Source organism: Sparassis crispa (assembly GCF_003851025.1).
Source record: "Sparassis crispa DNA, contig_000002F, whole genome shotgun sequence".
NCBI classification, from domain to species: domain Eukaryota; kingdom Fungi; phylum Basidiomycota; class Agaricomycetes; order Polyporales; family Sparassidaceae; genus Sparassis; species Sparassis crispa.
Genome location: NW_020939749.1, coordinates 2,154,100 through 2,174,233, shown reverse-complemented (window position 1 = coordinate 2,174,233; position 20,134 = coordinate 2,154,100). Strand labels below are relative to the sequence as shown.

General features: G+C 49.0%; 3 protein-coding genes across 3 annotated transcripts; 1 reads left to right on the top strand and 2 right to left on the bottom strand.

The window, feature by feature from the left end:
- Positions 1-22: 22 nt before the first annotated feature.
- Positions 23-11,259, bottom strand: SCP_0307120 (hypothetical protein; the record flags this gene model as incomplete). The annotated part of the gene is made up of 22 exons (XM_027756101.1): positions 23-1,478; positions 1,529-3,124; positions 3,177-3,517; positions 3,572-6,208; positions 6,259-6,480; positions 6,536-6,657; positions 6,705-6,844; positions 6,896-7,103; positions 7,153-7,533; positions 7,593-7,805; positions 7,857-7,970; positions 8,025-8,217; positions 8,281-8,454; positions 8,510-8,781; positions 8,838-9,111; positions 9,172-9,393; positions 9,460-9,619; positions 9,668-10,254; positions 10,307-10,542; positions 10,595-10,810; positions 10,873-11,049; positions 11,103-11,259. 22 exons carry the CDS (start codon positions 11,257-11,259, stop codon positions 23-25), a joined length of 10,098 nt encoding a protein of 3,365 aa, XP_027611902.1.
- A 1,840-nt stretch (positions 11,260-13,099) lies between these two features.
- Positions 13,100-17,955, top strand: SCP_0307110 (Transposon Tf2-6 polyprotein; the record flags this gene model as incomplete). Its single annotated transcript, XM_027756100.1, has 4 exons — positions 13,100-14,084; positions 14,198-14,865; positions 14,944-17,067; positions 17,134-17,955. 4 exons carry the CDS (start codon positions 13,100-13,102, stop codon positions 17,953-17,955), a joined length of 4,599 nt encoding a protein of 1,532 aa, XP_027611901.1.
- An 843-nt stretch (positions 17,956-18,798) lies between these two features.
- On the bottom strand, positions 18,799-19,002 carry SCP_0307100 (hypothetical protein; the record flags this gene model as incomplete). Its single annotated transcript, XM_027756099.1, has 1 exon — positions 18,799-19,002. One exon carries the CDS (start codon positions 19,000-19,002, stop codon positions 18,799-18,801), a length of 204 nt encoding a protein of 67 aa, XP_027611900.1.
- Positions 19,003-20,134: the final 1,132 nt, after the last annotated feature.

The following is a 20,134-nucleotide window of genomic DNA, read 5'->3' as shown; positions in this document are numbered from 1 at the left end:
GATTATAACATGAAAACATATGCTACACTTGGGTATTTGTGAGATCGTCTACACTTAACTGTTTACTGTATAACTTTAACAATACGTGCATGATGCTCTCCGTAGGAATGGTAGCGTATTCGTGCACGTATTGTGGTAAAGAATCTTCCAAGCTGAATCCGGCTTTCTTCATGAAGAATGGATGCATGACGTCAGGTGTAGCCTCACCCAACTGTCGCATCGTAAGGCGCTCAATAACACGGTGGTGCGGTTCGTAAATTATGCCAGGAGTTGTAGTAGTTTTGGGCAGCGGCAGAGCCGTCAGGGTATCTGAGAAGGTTGTCGACATCCCGGGATATGTCGGCCTGGATAGCGACGGGGGACTGATCGGCAACTTCAACGGAGAAGCCACGAGATCAGGAGAGCCGAGGCCTCCGTCTGACGAGCGAAGAGCCGCAGGTAATGACGGCGTTGAATACGAGTGGGGCAGCGAGATAGGGCCTCGCGGAGAACGCGGTTTCACAGTCTCTACAGGTTCGGGAGTCATCGATAGAATATCTGACCGTCTGTCTGCAGGGATAAGAAGGGGGTCCAGGGCTTTCCTGCGGTTCATCGCTGCCTGCTGCACCAGCGCGCTTGGGCCAGCTCGTATGTCCGCAGCTGCTTGCACCTGTTCCATTTCCCGAGCGAAGGTTTTCCGTAGTAACGTGAGCCAAGAATACAGGGACATGTTCAGCGTGATGTATATGTCCTCGGAATCCTTGGTGCCTTTCTTAATGGTAAATTTGCTGCTGAAGTCATATCCGAGCACCCTCCTCTGATTCTGAATGCTCTCATGACTGAGCATACGTATGTCCATGGAAGGCAAACCAAAGATTATTGCCTCAGGAGCATCCTTGACAAGCATCGACAACCACCGCTTGGTCTCGACAACTTTCTCTTTGGCAACAAGGGCATGATTAAGTTGCGTGATCTTTGACGTAGTAATTGACGCGAACGAAAGCTTGAGATCGCGTCTGGAAGGTAAGGCATTGTTTTCAACCAATCGGTCAAGGCGAGCATGCACATTCCGGCCAATGAACTGAGCCAGATCCGGATCGCGCATTGCTCGCGGAAAAACAACCAGTTGCAGCAAGTCCAGGTCAAGACTCATACGCTGACGTATGATGCATGGTAAGGTAGTATCAGCCTCTTTCAGTCGGCTGCGGGTAGACCTCAGCATGGCGTTTGCCACAGCTGACAAGGGATTGTCCGGTTTAGGCGAGCTAGCAACCCTGAAGGCCTTCGATTCTCGGCTTGCACCCTCTCGCTGTGCGTCTAGGTTCGCTGTCAACTTGTTGGCATAAGAGAGCAATCTTGGGATGGTGCCGACATTCATGATAACCATGACTTCTGTGCCTGAAACAGTGAACGCGACGTCAACGCGACGCTCATGTTCGGGAACTTCTGCTGAGAGTTTTGACCAGTCGTCGTATATTGTGACTTTGACAGGTTCCGCACTGTGAGTGGTGTCATTAGTAGTGATTTAAAGTACACCAACCATACTTACCGATACTGGATGAGTTTCTGATACTCAGACTCGAGTATCATGGACAGACCTCCACTGGTCATAGTCAAATCCAGCATTCTACCCGTCTTGCCAGCAGAACTGTCCTTCCTACGAACTGTCTGGAACAGGAAGTTGGGCACAGTAGCTTCTCCAGAGATGTTACCAGATGCCAATATGGAGAGTTCTGCTAGAGACAAAGACATTTCAGAGCGGGCTTCGCTGAGTCTGCTACGGATGAGCATGTTGTTGACACTCAGTTTGATAAGACTGATGGACTGCCCGAGATCTGCGTCCAGTCGTATCTGACGAAGACGCAGGAGTACAGCCGTCGTCAACTCCGGCTTCGAGGTCGATATTCCGTTAGAGGGATTACGTGGAGATCCCGGTGACCTTTCAGGGGTGTTAATGATTTGCCCGGTTAAAACGGGGATACGATCCAACCATACAGCTTTGAAGCACAAGACATCTTGTAGCCGGGATAAACGAACATTTCCTGAAAATTCCGTATCAAGCACCACGGATATGGAACTCGTCGTCTTGTCGACAGTAGATCCTCCCATCTTGGCAAAAGTCATGTTGAATGCGAGATTACGCGCATCTAACCTCACACAATCGTCGCTCAGGAACCCATGTTTGAGGCTAACAGTCAGCCCGCCAACACTTCCGGTGAAGACAACCCTTCTAGTACCTGGTGAAATATTGACGATAAACCCTCCGCTCTTCCAATTGACGCCAGCAATGACATTGACGTCAGGTTGGCAGGTCAGCTCGAGCTTGGATTGATCTATGCGAAGGCTGAGGCTGATCTTCATACCAGAGACGGGATCGAGGACATGTTCCGACGTTTGTTCTGTAGACACGGAAGGGAGTGCGACGTGCGTACGGAAGGGAGACGATTGAGTATTTCTTTGACTGCTATACCGGAAGCGGTCCTCGACATGATCAACGAGCTCCGTCACAAATGGCAACAAAGTGGGTCTGAGAATATTTTGGCTAGAATGGACGGTGGCCTTGAACATCAGAGTAGACGGTCCTGCAACACCGATAGCATCGCCGCTCAACTTCTGGGACGCTGGCTTTGCGCGATATTCACCCCAAACTGATACCACCGGTAAATTGAACACCTCTACTCCAGGATCGATCATTTGAGAGATCGTAGGTCCAAAATTTGCAGGCGTAGGCCAACTTCGCAAAAATTCGACGTCCGAATCTGGGCTATGCATGAGGATCTTGCCGCTAGCAAATGTCAGCGATAAGAAAATATTGGACGTCGGAAGAGCATTTTGCTGCATTCCCGCCGTAGCTTTCTGAATCCGGGGTGACAAGTCTGTATAAATGGGAGAACGAGGTATGTGACTTGTGAACCGCCCCATTCGATCCTTTCCCTGGTGATAAACATCTATCAACGAAAAGATGTAATCGGGAATGGTGCAGTCAACATCCAGTACGAAGCCGCTGACATCTGCTCCGATGCGGATGCGTCGTGATGCGCCCAACCGTTCCGAACGTAATTGAGCGGTCACCTCTGGATAGAGCAGTCTGTTGTGGGTTTGATGACTGTCACCAGAGAAATCACCGCCAAATGACTGCCTGAAGCTATAGGGAATCAGCTTATACGAATCGCTCGTGTCACGCAGGCAGAACGTACTGAAGGACAAATTGAAAAGAAAAGCCCCTCATTGTGGCCTGTCCGCTCTCACCGCGTTGCGTTCCGAATTGCAACGACTTGATCGATAGTAAGAACGCTCTTACAGAACCATCATCTTGCTTCCCAGATCGGGGCATCTGTAAGTCACCATTGAATGCCAGTGGGAAAGCTACTCCAATACTTCGGATTGATATTATGATAGTGTAGTGATCCAACCAGGAGTATTCGGGGTGCTGTTTATCTCCAATTTTGACATCCAGCGACCGCATAATACTTCTCGTCTTCTCTTTGAAATCTGCAAGTTCAGTTGCACGTTCCTCTTTCCGAACGAGGACTTCTGCCTGGACACTACAATTGAACGAGCTTTCTCTGAGGTAAACAATTCTGCTCCATACCTGCAAATGATCGACCAAGTCACCCAATTCACCGATCGAGGTCGGTTGCATCACTGCATGCACCTTTGTTACCGCAATCTGCAAAAGTTGTCCCTGAAGGACAGCCGGTTGTCGTCCCATATTGGCTTGGAAGTCAACAGTCACGAAAGCAGAGCGATGACCTCTGTCTAGAGTATCCCGGACAGTGGAAGAAGCCAGAGACAACGCCAGATCAGACAGCTTGAGATGCCACGTTAGGTCAGTCATATTCTCAAGCCCTCCATTGATATCGTCGCACTCTAGCAACAGCGTAGAGGAAAGGTCTTCAAGGCCAATGCGGAAACCTTTCATTCTGAAGGAACCGCTGACTTTCCGGGCACTACCCTTCGGTGGCGCCGACTTTGAGAGCGTCCGTCTCTGGCGAGTTTCTTCAATGAGATGGACAAGGTCATTGAAATCCTGACCTGACTTCTGCTGGACGGAAAGCACGGTATCCCAATCGGACGGTTTCATGCTGAATTCAAACAACTCTACCAAAGCCAGACCTTGAATACCGGTCTTGTCATAGGTTCCTCTCAATGTGAACATCGGGAGCTCCAGCTTCAGACGCACATTAGGCACCGAGTCCACAACTGTCTGCGTCTTGGATGAGATACCAAACCTATGCGGTCCCATCTGCAAACCAAAAGCATTTGTACCATTCCGGCTGTCGTTACCTGGAGATGCTAAGAAAGTAACAATCTGCGATATTTCCCAAGATAGCCAAGTCCCCAGCATCACCTGGAGATTTATCTGGAAGGAAGAAAGCGATATCTGCATCTGGATTGAAAGCGATTTGGAGGTCGCAGACTTCCGGGGAGACATTTTGGGCGGTCTCGCGGGTTCCTCGTGGAGCTCGGAGAGTATTTCCTGTATTGTAGCATTGATACCAGGAAGGTAGTCTGCTCTCCACTCTTCAATAAAACGATAGAGGCGTAGGGCGCTGCGGGGAACATTAACTCGCAACTTTTCCAAGCCGAACATGACCCTTATTGCTGGATTTGTTTGAGAGTCCTGAAGCAATACACAATTGGTTCTACCCCTTTCAAGTTTCAATGAAGCCAGAACAGCGTGTTCCCTGGACCTGGACGAGTCGGCAACGGAACAGGCCTGGAGAGCCATCCCTCCAAACATCAGTGAATGATTGGTGGACATACGCCCAGAGTTACGGCCATTCGAGGGAATATGCAGAAGGGAAGTAGAGGCGTACGTCAGGCAACCAGCGGTATACTCCACTTTAAGGTTGTCGGTCGCTGCTGTGATGTGCACCTGCTGTATAGCAACAATGCCTGTGATATAGACGCGATGAGATGTTGTATGAACGGCCATGCTGGAAGAATCCTCGTCTCCTTGCTGAGGGCGGCGATTAAAAGAATATTGCCGTTGTGCACGCAGAAGCACCTGGATGAAGGGCATTGACTGAGGAAAAATTGTCGATGTAACCCTATCCAGGCAGACTGAAACGCTGATACGCCGAATATTGCCACGTTCATTCAATATGTTGGAATGATTCTTTCCTTGGTTCGACGTAGAAGATTGCAGCAACAACGAAGATCCAATGTGAAAAACAATAAGCAATGGGCATAAGGAGAAAATGCTCCTGATCCTGCCGACAGGATGTAGGATCGACAATTTGATTAACTTCAAATGGATTGAAGCTGCGACAAATGGAAGTGCGTCGCGGCTACTCTTGGGATGTGTCGAAAAAGTATTCGAATGTGGGAAAAGTTCCTGCAGTAAGGACTGCTGAGAAAGGTTGGAGGCGTCATCATCGAACCCAAGACTGAAATGGTTACTCTCCAATGTAGAGATGATATCGTCCAAGGATATACCCGACTGCAGATCGGGTTCCAAAGCTAGAATGGCGCGGCGCTCTGGCGCTTCCAGGTGTCGAAGACAATTACGCAAGTAGACCAGAAATTTGAAACTGATGCTTTTGCGTAATTTGTCTGGTCGTCCTTTCTGGACCAGAAACGAAGGCTGAATCGTCGAGAGAGGGTCGACGACGGGCCGTTGACGGGAATACTTGAGAACTTGGTGAATAATTTGCTGGTCCAGTGCAGGAGTGCGGCTAGACAAATGCTTGTGCAACTCCTTCACCGCCTGAGCACAAGTTACTATAACATCTGCAGTGGCAAATGCAGCGTCGGGAGCTGCATGTCCTAATTCTGTGACCAGAGATCCAAGAGATAATGTAAAATCTTGTTCGATCAGTCCTGCATCGCTAGAACCGAGGGCCAGTTTGCATGTCGATTGGGGGACCGGTTTCTCTGGGTCAGCGTCATGCTCTGTTCTGAGGGTGAGAGAGAGTGCTTGGAGCGAGGCAGCCATATGTCTCTCGTCAGAGGCATGCGGATGATGCTCTGTAGTTTCCCCCTTGATATGGCAGGAATCCAACAGCAGTTCAAGGGTGGAGATACCCCGTGAAGTAGGCTGAAATGCCCTTTGTTCGCCATCCCTGGCGTCAGACAAATGACTAACAGGCGATATAACCTGCGCGGAAACAAACCGCAGGGAAGCGACGTGCACGTCAAACATAGTTGATCGCCCTGCATCAGATGGAATAGTTTGGACTAGCTTAGCCATGATTGCATCAAAACGAAGTTCAGGACTCAATTGCTAAAAGATAGTTCAGGTATGAGCAGATAAATCAACACACAATTGCGTACATGGCTGTTCATGTCTTTGAAGAGTTCGGCGACGACAGGAAGGATTAGAGGTGTAATTCGTATGTCCGCTGGGTTCTTGCAGACGATACGGAAAATAGTGGTATCCACCTCGTCGCTCAAGTGATGGCTGGGTACGTCCCAGAGCGGGACTCTTGCATCGTTACCATCTTGCGAGGTCGCCGGATTCTCAGTCGTTATCCGCCATCGTCGAGGAGATGTGTTCTAATCACGCCGTCAAATAAATGGCAAGTGCAATTGTAAATCAACGGAGACGCACTCGCATGAGCCTGAAAGGTGATCCGTTCCACAGGGAGGGCCGAGTTAGACAGTGTGTCGCATATTGCTTGGTGAGGACGCTGCACGGAGCGAGGGGAGGCCAACCAGGCTCAACAGGAAGATCTACATCGTGTTAATAGTGATTGCTGCAATCACGTGGCGCAACTCACCATCCAGGATATCCGAATAGTCGCTATCCCATTCCCGTGCGTCTGTCAAGTCCTCGTCATCAGATTCTTCTGCGCTAGATAAGCTTTCGCGGCCATCACTATACAGCTCGGCAATAGTTCTTGCAGCAGGGCGAGAATTGCTGTACAAGACGATGAGATCCTGGAGAAGATACAAATCTCGCGATGCTTACGCTAAACGCGCATCGCGGTCCATTTCGGACATGCCCTCGTCATAGTCAGATTCTGACTGTTGTGTCAAAGGTGACGAGAATATCCGCGGAGGAGGACCTTGCAACCTGGGGGATCTATCCATCATACGGCCGCGACGAGGTTCACTTGTCGATGACAGCGGTAAACGAAGTTGAGGTAAATAGAACCCATGAACGAAAGAATTATGATCTGCACACATGGTCAACGCCAAGGGGTATGGCCGAGCATAGAAATATACCTGATAAAAGTTTCTCATGCAGGTCCTCAAAGTCGATAGAGTACAGAAATCTTGCACGACCACTGAGTTCGTCCTGCCGAGCAATGAATTCGAGCTGACTACGAGCCGCTTCTTGCCAGCCCAAAGGGGCGGAATACAAATCTAGGTTGGCGTCAAAATGTACCTCTGATGCCTCGTACCACATGGGCAAAGATTTCTTTGAGCTGAGAAAAAGCTTGACTGATGCGCAGGGCAAACGCAAACTCGTCACTTTCCGGTAAAATTTCCCCGCAAGGTCGCTGCTGTCGAAACGAAGTCCATCTGGAAAAGCCAATTCTGCGACGGCACTTCCAGCATGCCAAGCAATGGTGACTGTGTCTACTGTGATCTTCAAGAAAGTGGCTAAACCACATGTCAGTCTCTGCAACGAAACCAGAAGAAGAGCAAATCCTTGCACTGACCGTCAGGGTCCAGAGGAAGAGCGAACTCCTTGGCAGGAGCATTAAGAACGTCCGTGAAGTTCAAACCAAAGGAAGTGCCAGCAGCGGAGAGCAAGCGACCTTCGTATGCCGATAGTAAACCTCTGATATGGCCCACATGGATCTCCCAGACGCAAACGTAAGTTGATGTACGGGGCCGCGGTCCAAACAATCTATTCGCAACGATGTCGATCTCTGAAGCCAGTGTCAAAGATGTCACAATCGGACCATTAGAATGTAGTTCACCATCGATCACGAACGCCTCGTTCGAGTTGCTCGGGTTCGATGAGAAAGAGAGACGTTCTTCGATGCAAGAATCTTCAATGTGACCAGATACGGTATCCACGTTGAGTGACATTTCTAAACGATAGAAAGGTTATGGAGTGAGTCGACGTGACATATATATTATCTCACCCATGTAATAATCATTGGTCCGCAGCTGCAACTGAAGCATTGGAACGCTCAGAACGACACAGGACCCAATGTCGTCCGGGTCCGGTGTGAAAGCTCGTTCTGAAGTATACATCTCGTAGCCTGGTAATCCAGTTGGAAGCACGATCAAACCTCGGTCCACAGAGACAGTAACCTGGACCTCTAACGGGTTTGACTGTGAGAGAGTTGGATCTATCACAATGAACTACAACAACGCGGTTTGGGAAGTATCTCTCACCGTTCCTTCCCTGTACTGCAAGTCTGTTGGATCTCCAACAAAATGATCCTCGTTTCGCTTCTTCAGATATTCATAAAGCGTCGAAAAATGAGTGAAGGACCCGAAGTAATTGTCTCGCAAGATCATGAAGTGCCGCACGGTCCATCCAAAGGCTCTGTAGATAACGTCATGTCCCTTAGTACAGATGAGTTAGAAATTCAGGTACAGCTGCTTCCCATTAGAGACTCACCGAAATGTCAAGCTTGAGTTGCTCGACATTGTCTTCGCGGACCTCCGCATGGTACTGATAAGTACCATCCACGCGCAAGAGCCCTATTGTCCCCACGCTATTCCGCTTCGGCGTAGGAAAGAAGCTGTGTATGTTCCATCTCGGGAGAGTCAAAGAGACAGCTACATGCGGAGCCTCTGTCCAGAAGGACACGGTAGTAGCATCTGGACGATACTTCAAGAAAGGGATTCGGATACCACTATGAATGTGGGTTCCTCGTAGTGTCAGCAAAGCTGTGTACGACGTATGTTACTGTTGAAAAGGTATGAGCAAATACGGAGAAGCCCACAGTTGTCCTCCTTGATGAGAGGCTTGTCGATGATATTGTGATCATTTACATAGAAATTGAGCTCGTAGTTGTGCAATTTGATATCGATGGCATACAACATGGGAATGTAGCGGTAGTAGCCACTGGGTGGACCTGTACTCCAGTCTTTGCTCAGGTCGGTGAGCATGTTGACGTGATCGCGCAGGAGAAATAACGACGTCTGGCGAAGCGATACGGTAAACGTCCATTTCCTTTCATCATTCCACTTTACAGGTGAAGGGAGATGACATTGCAGCTGACGAAGATAGTTAATATCTGCCTTCCGAGAAAGTAAGGCTTAAACGAAAATACGTACCCTGCACGAGTCAGCAGTTATCAAGCGGATGTCATTGAGACTAGAAGTAACTGTTACAGTATCCAAATGTACTTCTGAGAAGGAGTCGTAGCCTGATGGTCCAGCTACCATCGGGACGATGTAGCTGATTGTTGAACTGTCTCCAGCCCTGACATGGATTGAAGCAGGCTCTCGTTTTCGTGGTCTGTTAGGCACCTCAACTTTTCCGTCCCATTGCCAGTCCTAACTCAACAGTAAGTCACTGAGACAAGCATGAAACAGCGGTAGAACTAGTTGCCACAAACACACCTTAGAAGCCTCGCGGAATGGAATTTGTAGAGTAACCCCGTCTCGAAGCTCAATGAAAATCTTGAGACCAGTCCACATCCGTTTGTCGCCGGACGTGAGACGCTGCGTTGGTTCTACGTCGTGGAATGTTTGAGGAAAGAATGTGTGATGCAGGAACAACCTTACGCAAAACCATCAGAGAGAATTCGTAGCCAGAGGAATGATTTACCGTTGACGATCAGCCCATGGGCCGTACCGCAAGTATCCGCCTCTGACGACGAAGTCCATACCCCACTCCGGCGGAAGGTCACCATTGCCAATGTCGAACGGATCAAGTCCCTCGGTGTTCTGCTGTTGTTCCGTATGAGACGGCACAACTCCAACCACATCGGCATAATACATAAGCTCCAATTCTGGGGCCTCGAGGACCTTGCGCTCGATAGCATACTCCAACGTGGAGAAATCCGCACCCAGGGGAGTTTCGTCGTCTGTGTTCTTGGGTGCGTGCCTCCAAGGCCAGGTGGTAGGTAGGTGAGGAACCAACACTGCGATGAAGGCGAGTAGTCTTGTGCGCGGTCCCGACATGGATGTCACAGACCAAAGCTTGAAATCATTCCACAGCTTCTCGAAGGACAAGTAGGAGAGATATGAAGATTGTCTCAGTGGGCGGTCTCGAGAGCCCTTGATGTGTTCATGGACCTGCTGTCCGGCTGTAGTCATATGGTTGCGGTAGTCGACATTCTCCACGTAACAGACAGACGCATTTTGGAGTTTGATGTTGAACAATTGCTTATACAGGTCGTACTTTGATCGCGCCTACAATAACAATCAGTGCATTGATGCATGATGATGTGTGAATAAAAAGAACCTGAACGACACCGAAGGTTCCCTCTGCCTTGCTGAATTCCGCCACCAGAAGATTGGGAGTGGAAGCATTACCGCAAATAATAGCAGCTTTCGTCGCCTCAATGCTCACAGGTAGGAGATTTGTCAGGTCGAAGTTGGGCAACTGGTGTGTCGCCCATGTAGCTACCCGTCTGATGTACGCAGGCATCCTCTTATATATGGAGGACACTAGGAATACTGGAGGACCAAATATCGAGGCTGTCAACGGCATCGTCACTACAAGCAATCGATGATCGCAACAATGTCTTACTTTCGTGCACTGCAGAGCTTCTGCTGAATATCTTCCGAACGGGCCCTCTTCCCTCAGTGCTGAAGTGGGTCGGTGTGGGTGCTGGAGTGGACGGTATGACTTCTGACTCCATCTGAGATGCAATGTTGTCATACGCCGCCGTCCTATTGTAAATGAACCACTCCAAACCCTGGATCGACATATGAATGCGACACAGCAGTGGGACATGTCCTCTCACTAAATCAAAACTCAGAATGTCGGGAACTGGTCGTGGCGCAAGACGGAATAAGACAGCTTACGCTTGTTCTCTTCACCGACTACTTGGGTATGACTGATATCCTTTTCTTCCGCTGGCCTGCGTATCCAATACCGCCAACTAAGCTGACCTTTGACAATCTTGATTGTTTGGTTGCTGGTGTGGTAGCGTACATCCTTGAACAATATCCTCCCGCTAAGGATGGAGAAATGTATTGCGCCTTGTGACATGTAAGACGAGTATCGTAACACTGCGTTAACCGGCACGACTCACCAATATCCACCCACGCACTCGACTCTCCCTGACTCCAGAAGAAGAGTCGCGCTATTAGGCCAAAGATATATCCGACGACACGATTCCAAAAGAAGAGGTAGACTATGAGTACAATCACAATGCAGATGGCTGTGACCAATAAAACGATGTTCAGCATTGTTTCCAACGAAGATCAAGTGTCATGCGGGCGTGCGGGTATGTCGCGGTAACGCGTCGCGAGGAAAGCAACAGCAACTTGCTAGTTGAGGCGCGAGGAACAGACGAGGATTTCGCCTCCAGCTTAAATGCCAAATCGGCCTCTTGTCGAGGAACTCCAGGAGTGAAACGAAGAAGTCAGACTGATCAACTTGAAGGGGTCAATGCGGCGGACTGAGAAGGTACGTGCATGTCACGTGGACTGTCTCTAGCGTGTCCCGGAAAATTGGTCATACCAAGGCTTTTCCCCGGCGGGGGCGGGCCGCTGCGCTACCCAGGGTTTTTGGCGAAGCGCCAAAAGAGTACCAGGATTTTCTCGCCGACGCGTCGGCGAGAACATCTTATTCTCAATCTTCTGGCTGACGGAAAGTCTACACCCTCCCGCACGAAGGCTTCTAACCCTTGTGTGTATGATTTTCCAACCTCCTCTCAATGCTTTAGGCTTCAGCGCTCGCACCAGCACTGTTACAACGATCCCCACTTGTGGCACGTCTTTTCTTTTTCTTTTCCTTGTTCCTTTTACGTTACCAGACCACGTGATCCAACACGTGACTCATCGGAGCGCAACCTCCGATTCTTTACCCAGATGTCCAGAACCCCTAGTATAGGGTTACACCGGATCCAACTCCGGACCTTCTTCTTATCGCGCATGCAAGACGTGCATGTACGCCTCATCTTTACCTTGTTCTGATACACGACTCGTTATCCCCATCAGTACTGATTATCTCTCACGACCTTACTCAGCTTTCTCATACATATTACTTCCTCGCTGTTGCCTTGCCCAGATATCGTTTCACCTTATCTAGCCAATGAACGATCTCGCATTACTGCGTAGTACTGCGGATACCTTTTGTATAAGTAAACGACCTTGTCGAGCTGGATCCCCATCTCGACCTGGTTACCATTAAACCAGCTTTTCACTTGTCTTTGATTGAGATCGACCGTCAGTAGCAAACAGCTACTACGAGTCATAAGAACGAACTCTGATCGACCTTCAGTGCGAGGACATCGCCAGAAGTGTCACTTGAACGGACTTGTGTCTTAGACTAAGACCTTGTCTCGTGACGACTCGACTAGACGCTCGTGTTTCGCTGCCGCGTAACATTAGGTCGAGATCTTATTACTCTCTGTGACTTCCTAAAGTCTAACAACGAACTACCGACCGAACCGAACCTTGAAGACTAAACGATACACCCGATTCGATTGCTAAAGCACCGTTTGAGATTACTCTGTAATCGAGGTAGCTGAAGGGATAGACTGATCACTCATCTTCGGAGAGGGGTCTGTCCGAGAGACCAATAGGCCGAGGAGGCTGAGGTAATCACTCGAGCAATCAGCAAATAGGTGTACCAGTTTGAAGACAGAAGACACTCTACGGGCTTGTTAGCCGACGACGAACGAACCCACTTAGTTAAGGACGGTGTGCAGTCTACGTGTAGACGTAGGCCACACAGGGGAATTTATCCACGCTGGATTTGAACTTTATCAACCCGACTGCTCTTCCCAAGCAATACATCGATCTCCTCCCATCTCAGGCAGAGTGGGACGCACAGAGGAACGTACACGTTTTAAACGGACGACCTTTACTCATCAGACCAGATCAACACATTGATCACCCAAGTGGTGACTACGAAGCAGGCCTACCCCATAACGTTGGAGGGCTCGTACTATCACACATCGCAGACAGCGGCATACCTATCTCTTATCCAGGAGAAAGACCAGACGCCCCTTGGAACCTCCCTGTCCAGGATCCCGTACCCCAACCAATTCTTGCACCAATCATATCCGATTACATACCACCGATGGCTACCATGGATGAAGGACGTCACCATGTCAGCCAGAAGGAACTTGGTTTTAGAAAACCCGAGATCTTCAACAGTTCAGACCGTTCGAAGCTTAGGGAATTTATAAACCAATGCAAGAATTACATGGCCGGAAACAGCCATGTCTACCAGGAGGACAATCAGAAGATCGCATTCGTGCTATCGCACATGCAAGGAGGAACAGCAGGATCATGGGCACAGAGCTTCATAGAAACGGAACTCACCAATGATGACTTCCTTTCTTATGGGAGTTGGAGAGACTTCATTGCGAGTGTGAACAAAGCATTTGGTGATGAAAATATTGAAGAAACCGCTCGTACCTTGCTGCGTAACATCAAGCAAGGAACTCGGACTGCGGACGACTACATTGCCGAATTCCGATCGATTGAATCCAAGGCGAAATTAGAAGATGCCGGAAATATCGAGTATTTTAAGTGGGGACTTAACGACCCACTCCGACAAAGGATATATGGGATGGAAAGCATGCCCAAGACACTTGACAAGTGGTACGAATATGCCTCGCGGTTTGATAACCAATGGAGATCTGCTCAGATCTTCAAGCGAGGAGCCACTACGACGACGCGAGGAAAGGGCCGATCTGTCCATCGTCCCTACTACTCGGCTTCTGCAAGGGATCCAAACGCGATGGATGTTGATTGTGTCAATATCTCGCGCTTATCCCCGGATGAGCGACAGAAGAGAATGAAAGAAGGATTATGTTTCCTATGCGGAAAGAAGGGCCATATTGCCAACGACAGACAATTTCACCCCCAGTCTGGAAGTTTCACCCATGCTAGAACGATACAGCCCGGGTTGGATACGGACACGATCACATGGATCAAGAAGATGCGAGAAGACCTCGCACAGAAGAAGGAGACATCGAAGGAAGAGACCAGAGAGGAACAGATCGCCTATGTGCGAAACGTCTTCAACGACATGACTGATGAAGAACGAACCCAATTGGGTTTTTGAGACGACGGCCACTAGTAATGCATGGACCGTCGCATCTTACCGTATCTCCCCTCGTTATTTGTAACACTAGCGGAAATTCAATCACTGTGAATATTTCGTTGGGAGAAAAGGAAGACGTTACAACAGAAGCCTTGATCGATTCCGGTGCGGCCGAAACGTTCATGAACATTCATTTTGCGGAAGAAAACGATTTCATCAGATGGGAATTACCGAAACCGATTAGAGTCATGAATGCAGATGGCACACCAAATCAAATGGGCACCATTACTCATTGTACCTGGAAGATGATGAAAATCGGAGGAAGGAAGACACTTACTCGCTTCCTCTTGACCGGCATTGGCAAAGAAAACATACTTCTCGGCATGCCGTGGCTTAAACGCCTCAATCCGATGATCAACTGGGAAACCGGTGACTTGTGGTTTGGTAAAGATGCCAAATGGCCACCGAAACCCACCGTCGAAGATGCACCAGATGAAGAAGTTTCGATTTTCAAGGAAGATGGACTCCCAGAGTTAATCACCACCGAAACTTCCCCTACCTCGTTTGGACATTCGGAATCTATCAGAGAAATCATGGCCGATAACACTGAGCGTGGCGAGTTACCCGCAGTGCAGAATGATACCGAACCAGATGACCCACCATCAGAACCCCCTATGGATCAGCTCGATGACGACGATCTAGTTATATCCTATATCGCAGGAGAGCCAGTCATTGGGATATTTGAACCCATCAGGAAGGAGTCACCTTTAACGAATGAAGAGACTGAAACCGCAGTTTTCACCATATGAAGAGGCCCCGCCATTGGAAGAATGACACACAGTACTCGATCCCCATTATTCTGTAACGCACAGAATATGGTCTTTTACAAACCATCCGGTAAATCACAAGAATTGGCACAACAGGCACACAAGGAAGCATCAGCTGTAGACAAACCCAAAACCGTCGAGGAGTTGGTCCCCAATTACCTCCACGATTTGAAATCCGTCTTTGAAAAGAAAGCAGCTGAACGCTTTCCAGAAACCAGGCCTTGGGACCACGCCATTGACTTGAAACCCGATTTTATTCCACGCGACTGTAAAGTCTATCCGTTATCGCTCAAAGAACAAGGAGCGATGGATGACTTCCTGGAAGAAAATCTGCGAAAAGGATACATCCGACCGTCGAAATCTCCCATGGCTTCACAATTTTTCTTCGTAGGAAAGAAAGACGGAGCGCTACGTCCTTGTCAGGATTACCGATACCTGAATGAAGGGACGGTGAAGAATGCCTATCCTCTTCCGCTCATCTCTGACCTTATGGATCAATTCAAAGGCGCATCGATCTTTACGAAAATGGATTTACGCTCCGGATATAACAATGTCAGAATCAAAGATGGTGACCAATGGAAGGGCGCATTTAAGACAAATCGCGGACTTTTCAAACCTATGGTCATGTTCTTTGGACTCTGCAACTCCCCGGCGACTTTCCAAATGATGATGAACGCACTCTTCAAGGACATGATCGATGAGGGATGGATAGTCATTTACATGGATGATATCCTCATCTTCTCAAATGATTTGGAAGAACATCACGTTCGAACCCGACGCGTACTCCAACGACTCGAAGACAACGACTTATTCCTTAAACCGGAAAAGTGTTTCTTTGATGTTAAAGAAGTCGAATTCCTAGGCATGATCATTCGAGAAAACTACATTGGCATGGACCCTATCAAACTTAAAGGAATTGCAGAATGGCCCGAACCAAGCACGGTAAAAGGTGTTCGCTCTTTCCTAGGGTTTGGAAACTTCTATCGGAAGTTTATTGCCAACTTCTCGGATATTGCCAAACCATTGACGAATCTTACGCGCACTGCCGCTGGATCTCCACCTTTTGAATGGACAACAGAATGTCAGACAGCTTTCGACACATTGAAGCAACGATTCAGTACCGCCCCAGTACTGTTACTGCCTGACAAGGCAAAACCCTTTATTGTTGAATCCGACGCTTCCAAGTTTGCTACGGGTGCAGTTTTACGCCAAGCCGACATCAATGGAGACCTCCATCCTTGTGCCTACATTTCACAGACGCTCAATCCAGCTGAACGGAACTACGAAATCTACGACTGCGAACTCCTCGGAATCATTCGAGCCCTCGCTGAATGGCGCCATTATCTTGAAGGCTCTCCCCATCCCGTCGAAGTTCGCAGTGATCACAAGAACCTCACGTACTTCCGTACAGCTCAGAAGTTAAACCGCCGACAAGCACGATGGAGTCTCAAATTATCACAATTTGATCTTCATTTCATCCATGTCCCCGGCACTCAGATGATCCAATCTGATGCGCTATCTCGTCGTAACGGACTCGATGACAGTGAAAGTGACAATGAAGATCGCGTTCTTTTACCCAATGCACTGTTTGTGCGATCCATTTCCCCGACACTATTTGACGAAATCAGGAATCACGCAGCAAAAGACCTCATTGTTCACGAAGCCCTCGAAGCGATTGCGCACAAAGGGCCATTCCCCATGAAATCATCGCTTTTTGACTGGGAAGTTCGCGATGGTGTCATCCTCTACAAGGGAAAGATCTACGTTCCACCATCCGAAACTCTTCGTCGTGACCTCGTTCGACTACATCACGACTCCCCTGCCATGGGTCACCCTGGAAAGTTCAATACTCTTGAACTGTTACGTCGTGAATTCTGGTGGCCCGGCATGTATACATTTGTTTACAATTATGTTGAAGGCTGTGCCGCCTGTCAACAAATGAAACCGAATACTCATCCAACGCGTATTCCTTTGGAACCAATTCCTGCCGACCCACACGCATTACCATTTTCCTGTTGCACCACCGATTTTATTACCGACCTCCCCTTTTCCAACGGTTTTGATTCGATTATGGTCGTAGTAGACCATGACCTTACGAAGGGGGTGATTCTTACGCCCTGCCTCAAAATGATCACAGCCGAAGGAACGGCCAAGATTTTTCATGACAAAGTATACTCGTGATTTGGATTACCCGACCGAATCATCTCGGATAGAGGACCTCAATACGCATCCAAGGTCTTCCAAGAGTTAAATCGACTACTCCAGATCAGATCATCAATGAGCACAGCTTATCACCCTCAGACGGACGGAGAAACAGAGCGAGTCAACCAGGAGCTGGAAATCTATCTTCGACTCTATTGCGGAAACAACCCTGAAACATGGGCCGACCGCCTGCCAGACCTCGAGTTTTGTCATAACACAAGGGAACACTCGGCACGAAAGATGAGCCCATTCCGCATCATGATGGGATACGAACCACGTGGACTCCCTTCCGTATTTCCGACCACGAACATTCCATCGGTTGAATCCAGGCTTGACATGTTGCAGAAGATAAGACTAGAAGCACTAGCCATGCACGAGTTAGCCCGACAACAGATGGCGGACCGAGTCAGACAAGGATCGCCGAAGTTTATACTAGGACAGAAGGTCTGGCTAGACTCGAGGAACCTGAAGGTCAATTACGCCTCGCGCAAGATAGCACCAAAGCGTGAGGGGCCATTCGAAATTGTCGAAGTCATCGGACCGGCCAACTATCGTCTCAAACTCCTGAAGACCTGGCGAGTTCATTCCGTATTCCACGCCGCCCTTCTATCTCCTTATCGCGAAAATGACATACATGGTCCGAATTACGTGAACCCACCACCTGACGTCGTTGATAATGAAAAAGAGTACGAAGTCGAAGCCATCCTGAATCACAAGACGTACCGAGGTCATCTGAGGTACTTAGTCAAGTGGAAGGGATATTCTTCAGCAGAAAACTCGTGGGAACCTACCCACAATTTACAGAATGCCAAGCGAATCCTCGATGCATATAAAAGGACCAGGGGAATCCAGTAGAGGAGAAGAAACCCGGAATGACTACCACGACGGTTTTCCTCATCATCTTCCTAATCGTCCTCCACTGCACAACCCTCACTTTTCTTTGGATCATCCACCGAATCCTTATCAGACGACTTGTCGAACACACACTCTTCACGCGAGACAGCCCGCACGCTAACGGCTGGGGTGATCAGAACGATGCCTGGAACTGATCAGGCAGCTCTTATCTCTGTGGGAATACTCTTTATCGTCCAATGGATTTTCATCTATTTGATTATTACCCGGATCCACGACATTCTATTTCACATCACAGATAACCGCGATCCCCTTAACGACCGAAAGGTATAAAAGGAGGAGAAGACGATATATCATCAATGCCCACTTCCGCTACAGACGACCTTGTTCACAATATACTCGCTGAAGTCGCCTCCACAATTATGAGCATACCTGCATCGCCTACGCTTGTCAATGGAGTACCCTCTTGAGCACAGACACCCTTTATCCACGCCTCATCGCCCTCACCTTCTATCGAACTCAGTCACGCATCGGACGAACAAGAATTTGCCACATGTCTGGTCTCAGCTATCCGTGTTCCTGTCGACTTCACAGATATCCTCGTCGCCTTACGAAATCGCCCGCAAGATCGACAAGCGGTGGTTTCCATGCAACGAGCATTAGAAATGGTCGAGTGGATGCAGACGGCCAGACAAGAGCTCATCGCAGCAGAAGAAAGGACGAGTAGAGCCCGGACCAGAGTCGACCAAGTCTGGTCGTTGATGCGCAGTACGGTCACTCGTACAGCACAGGAGATTTGGAGGGAGCATGGGGACGAAGACATCGGACACATCCTCGGATACACCACTAATGGAATACCCGCATCCACTCCTCGCTCGTCGCCAGAACCAATTCCCATTCGACCTCGCCCTCCTCGTTCGCACGTACCCAGTGGGCGATCTCCGTTATCCCAACCATCTTTCTCGACCGCATCCACTTCTTCGCATCGCAGTCATCCCTACAGGGATGGACGTATCCCCGAACAAGGATCACGAACCAGCCGGCGGACATGCTACAGATGTGGAGGAGATCATTATGTCCGCGACTGCCCCCGACGACGATGAAGATCACAATATTTCTTGTGGGACAAGAAACGTTAGACGGGAGCTGATGTTACAACGATCCCCACTTGTGGCACGTCTTTTCTTTTTCTTTTCCTTGTTCCTTTTACGTTACCAGACCACGTGATCCAACACGTGACTCATCGGAGCGCAACCTCCGATTCTTTACCCAGATGTCCAGAACCCCTAGTATAGGGTTACACCGGATCCAACTCCGGACCTTCTTCTTATCGCGCATGCAAGACGTGCATGTACGCCTCATCTTTACCTCGTTCTGATACACGACTCGTTATCCCCATCAGTACTGATTATCTCTCACGACCTTACTCAGCTTTCTCATACATATTACTTCCTCGCTGTTGCCTTGCCCAGATATCGTTTCACCTTATCTAGCCAATGAACGATCTCGCATTACTGCGTAGTACTGCGGATACCTTTTGTATAAGTAAACGACCTTGTTGAGCTGGATCCCCATCTCGACCTGGTTACCATTAAACCAGCTTTTCACTTGTCTTTGATTGAGATCGACCGTCAGTAGCAAACAGCTACTACGAGTCATAAGAACGAACTCTGATCGACCTTCAGTGCGAGGACATCGCCAGAAGTGTCACTTGAATGGACTTGTGTCTTAGACTAAGACCTTGTCTCGTGACGACTCGACTAGACGCTCGTGTTTCGCTGCCGCGTAACAAGCACGCGCTGTCGAACAGTAGTTCGATGATGCACTCCATCAGCAGACACCAGGTAAGTAATTAAATGTCTTTTTCTTCGTTTCTCATGACGCTGACATTTACCGAGTCTGCCGCTACCCGCCTTCGCTCCTGCACTAACGCGCCTGTATGCGTGCCTTTCTGTCCTGCGCCATCGCAAGCCCGATCCAGACCTCCTGCCTCATCGTGCATGCAGTAGGGCTCGAAGTGCTCCCTCTTGTCGAACGCAGTCCAAGTGTGCCCCCATGTGCTCCTCTTGCCCCTCAACCTGTGGTCAGAATGGCCTGAGCCTATTCCACACCATGTTTTCCACTCCAGGTCGACTTGCTCAGAAACATCTTGCCCTCTCCCGTACCTCCGTCGGTCCCCTAA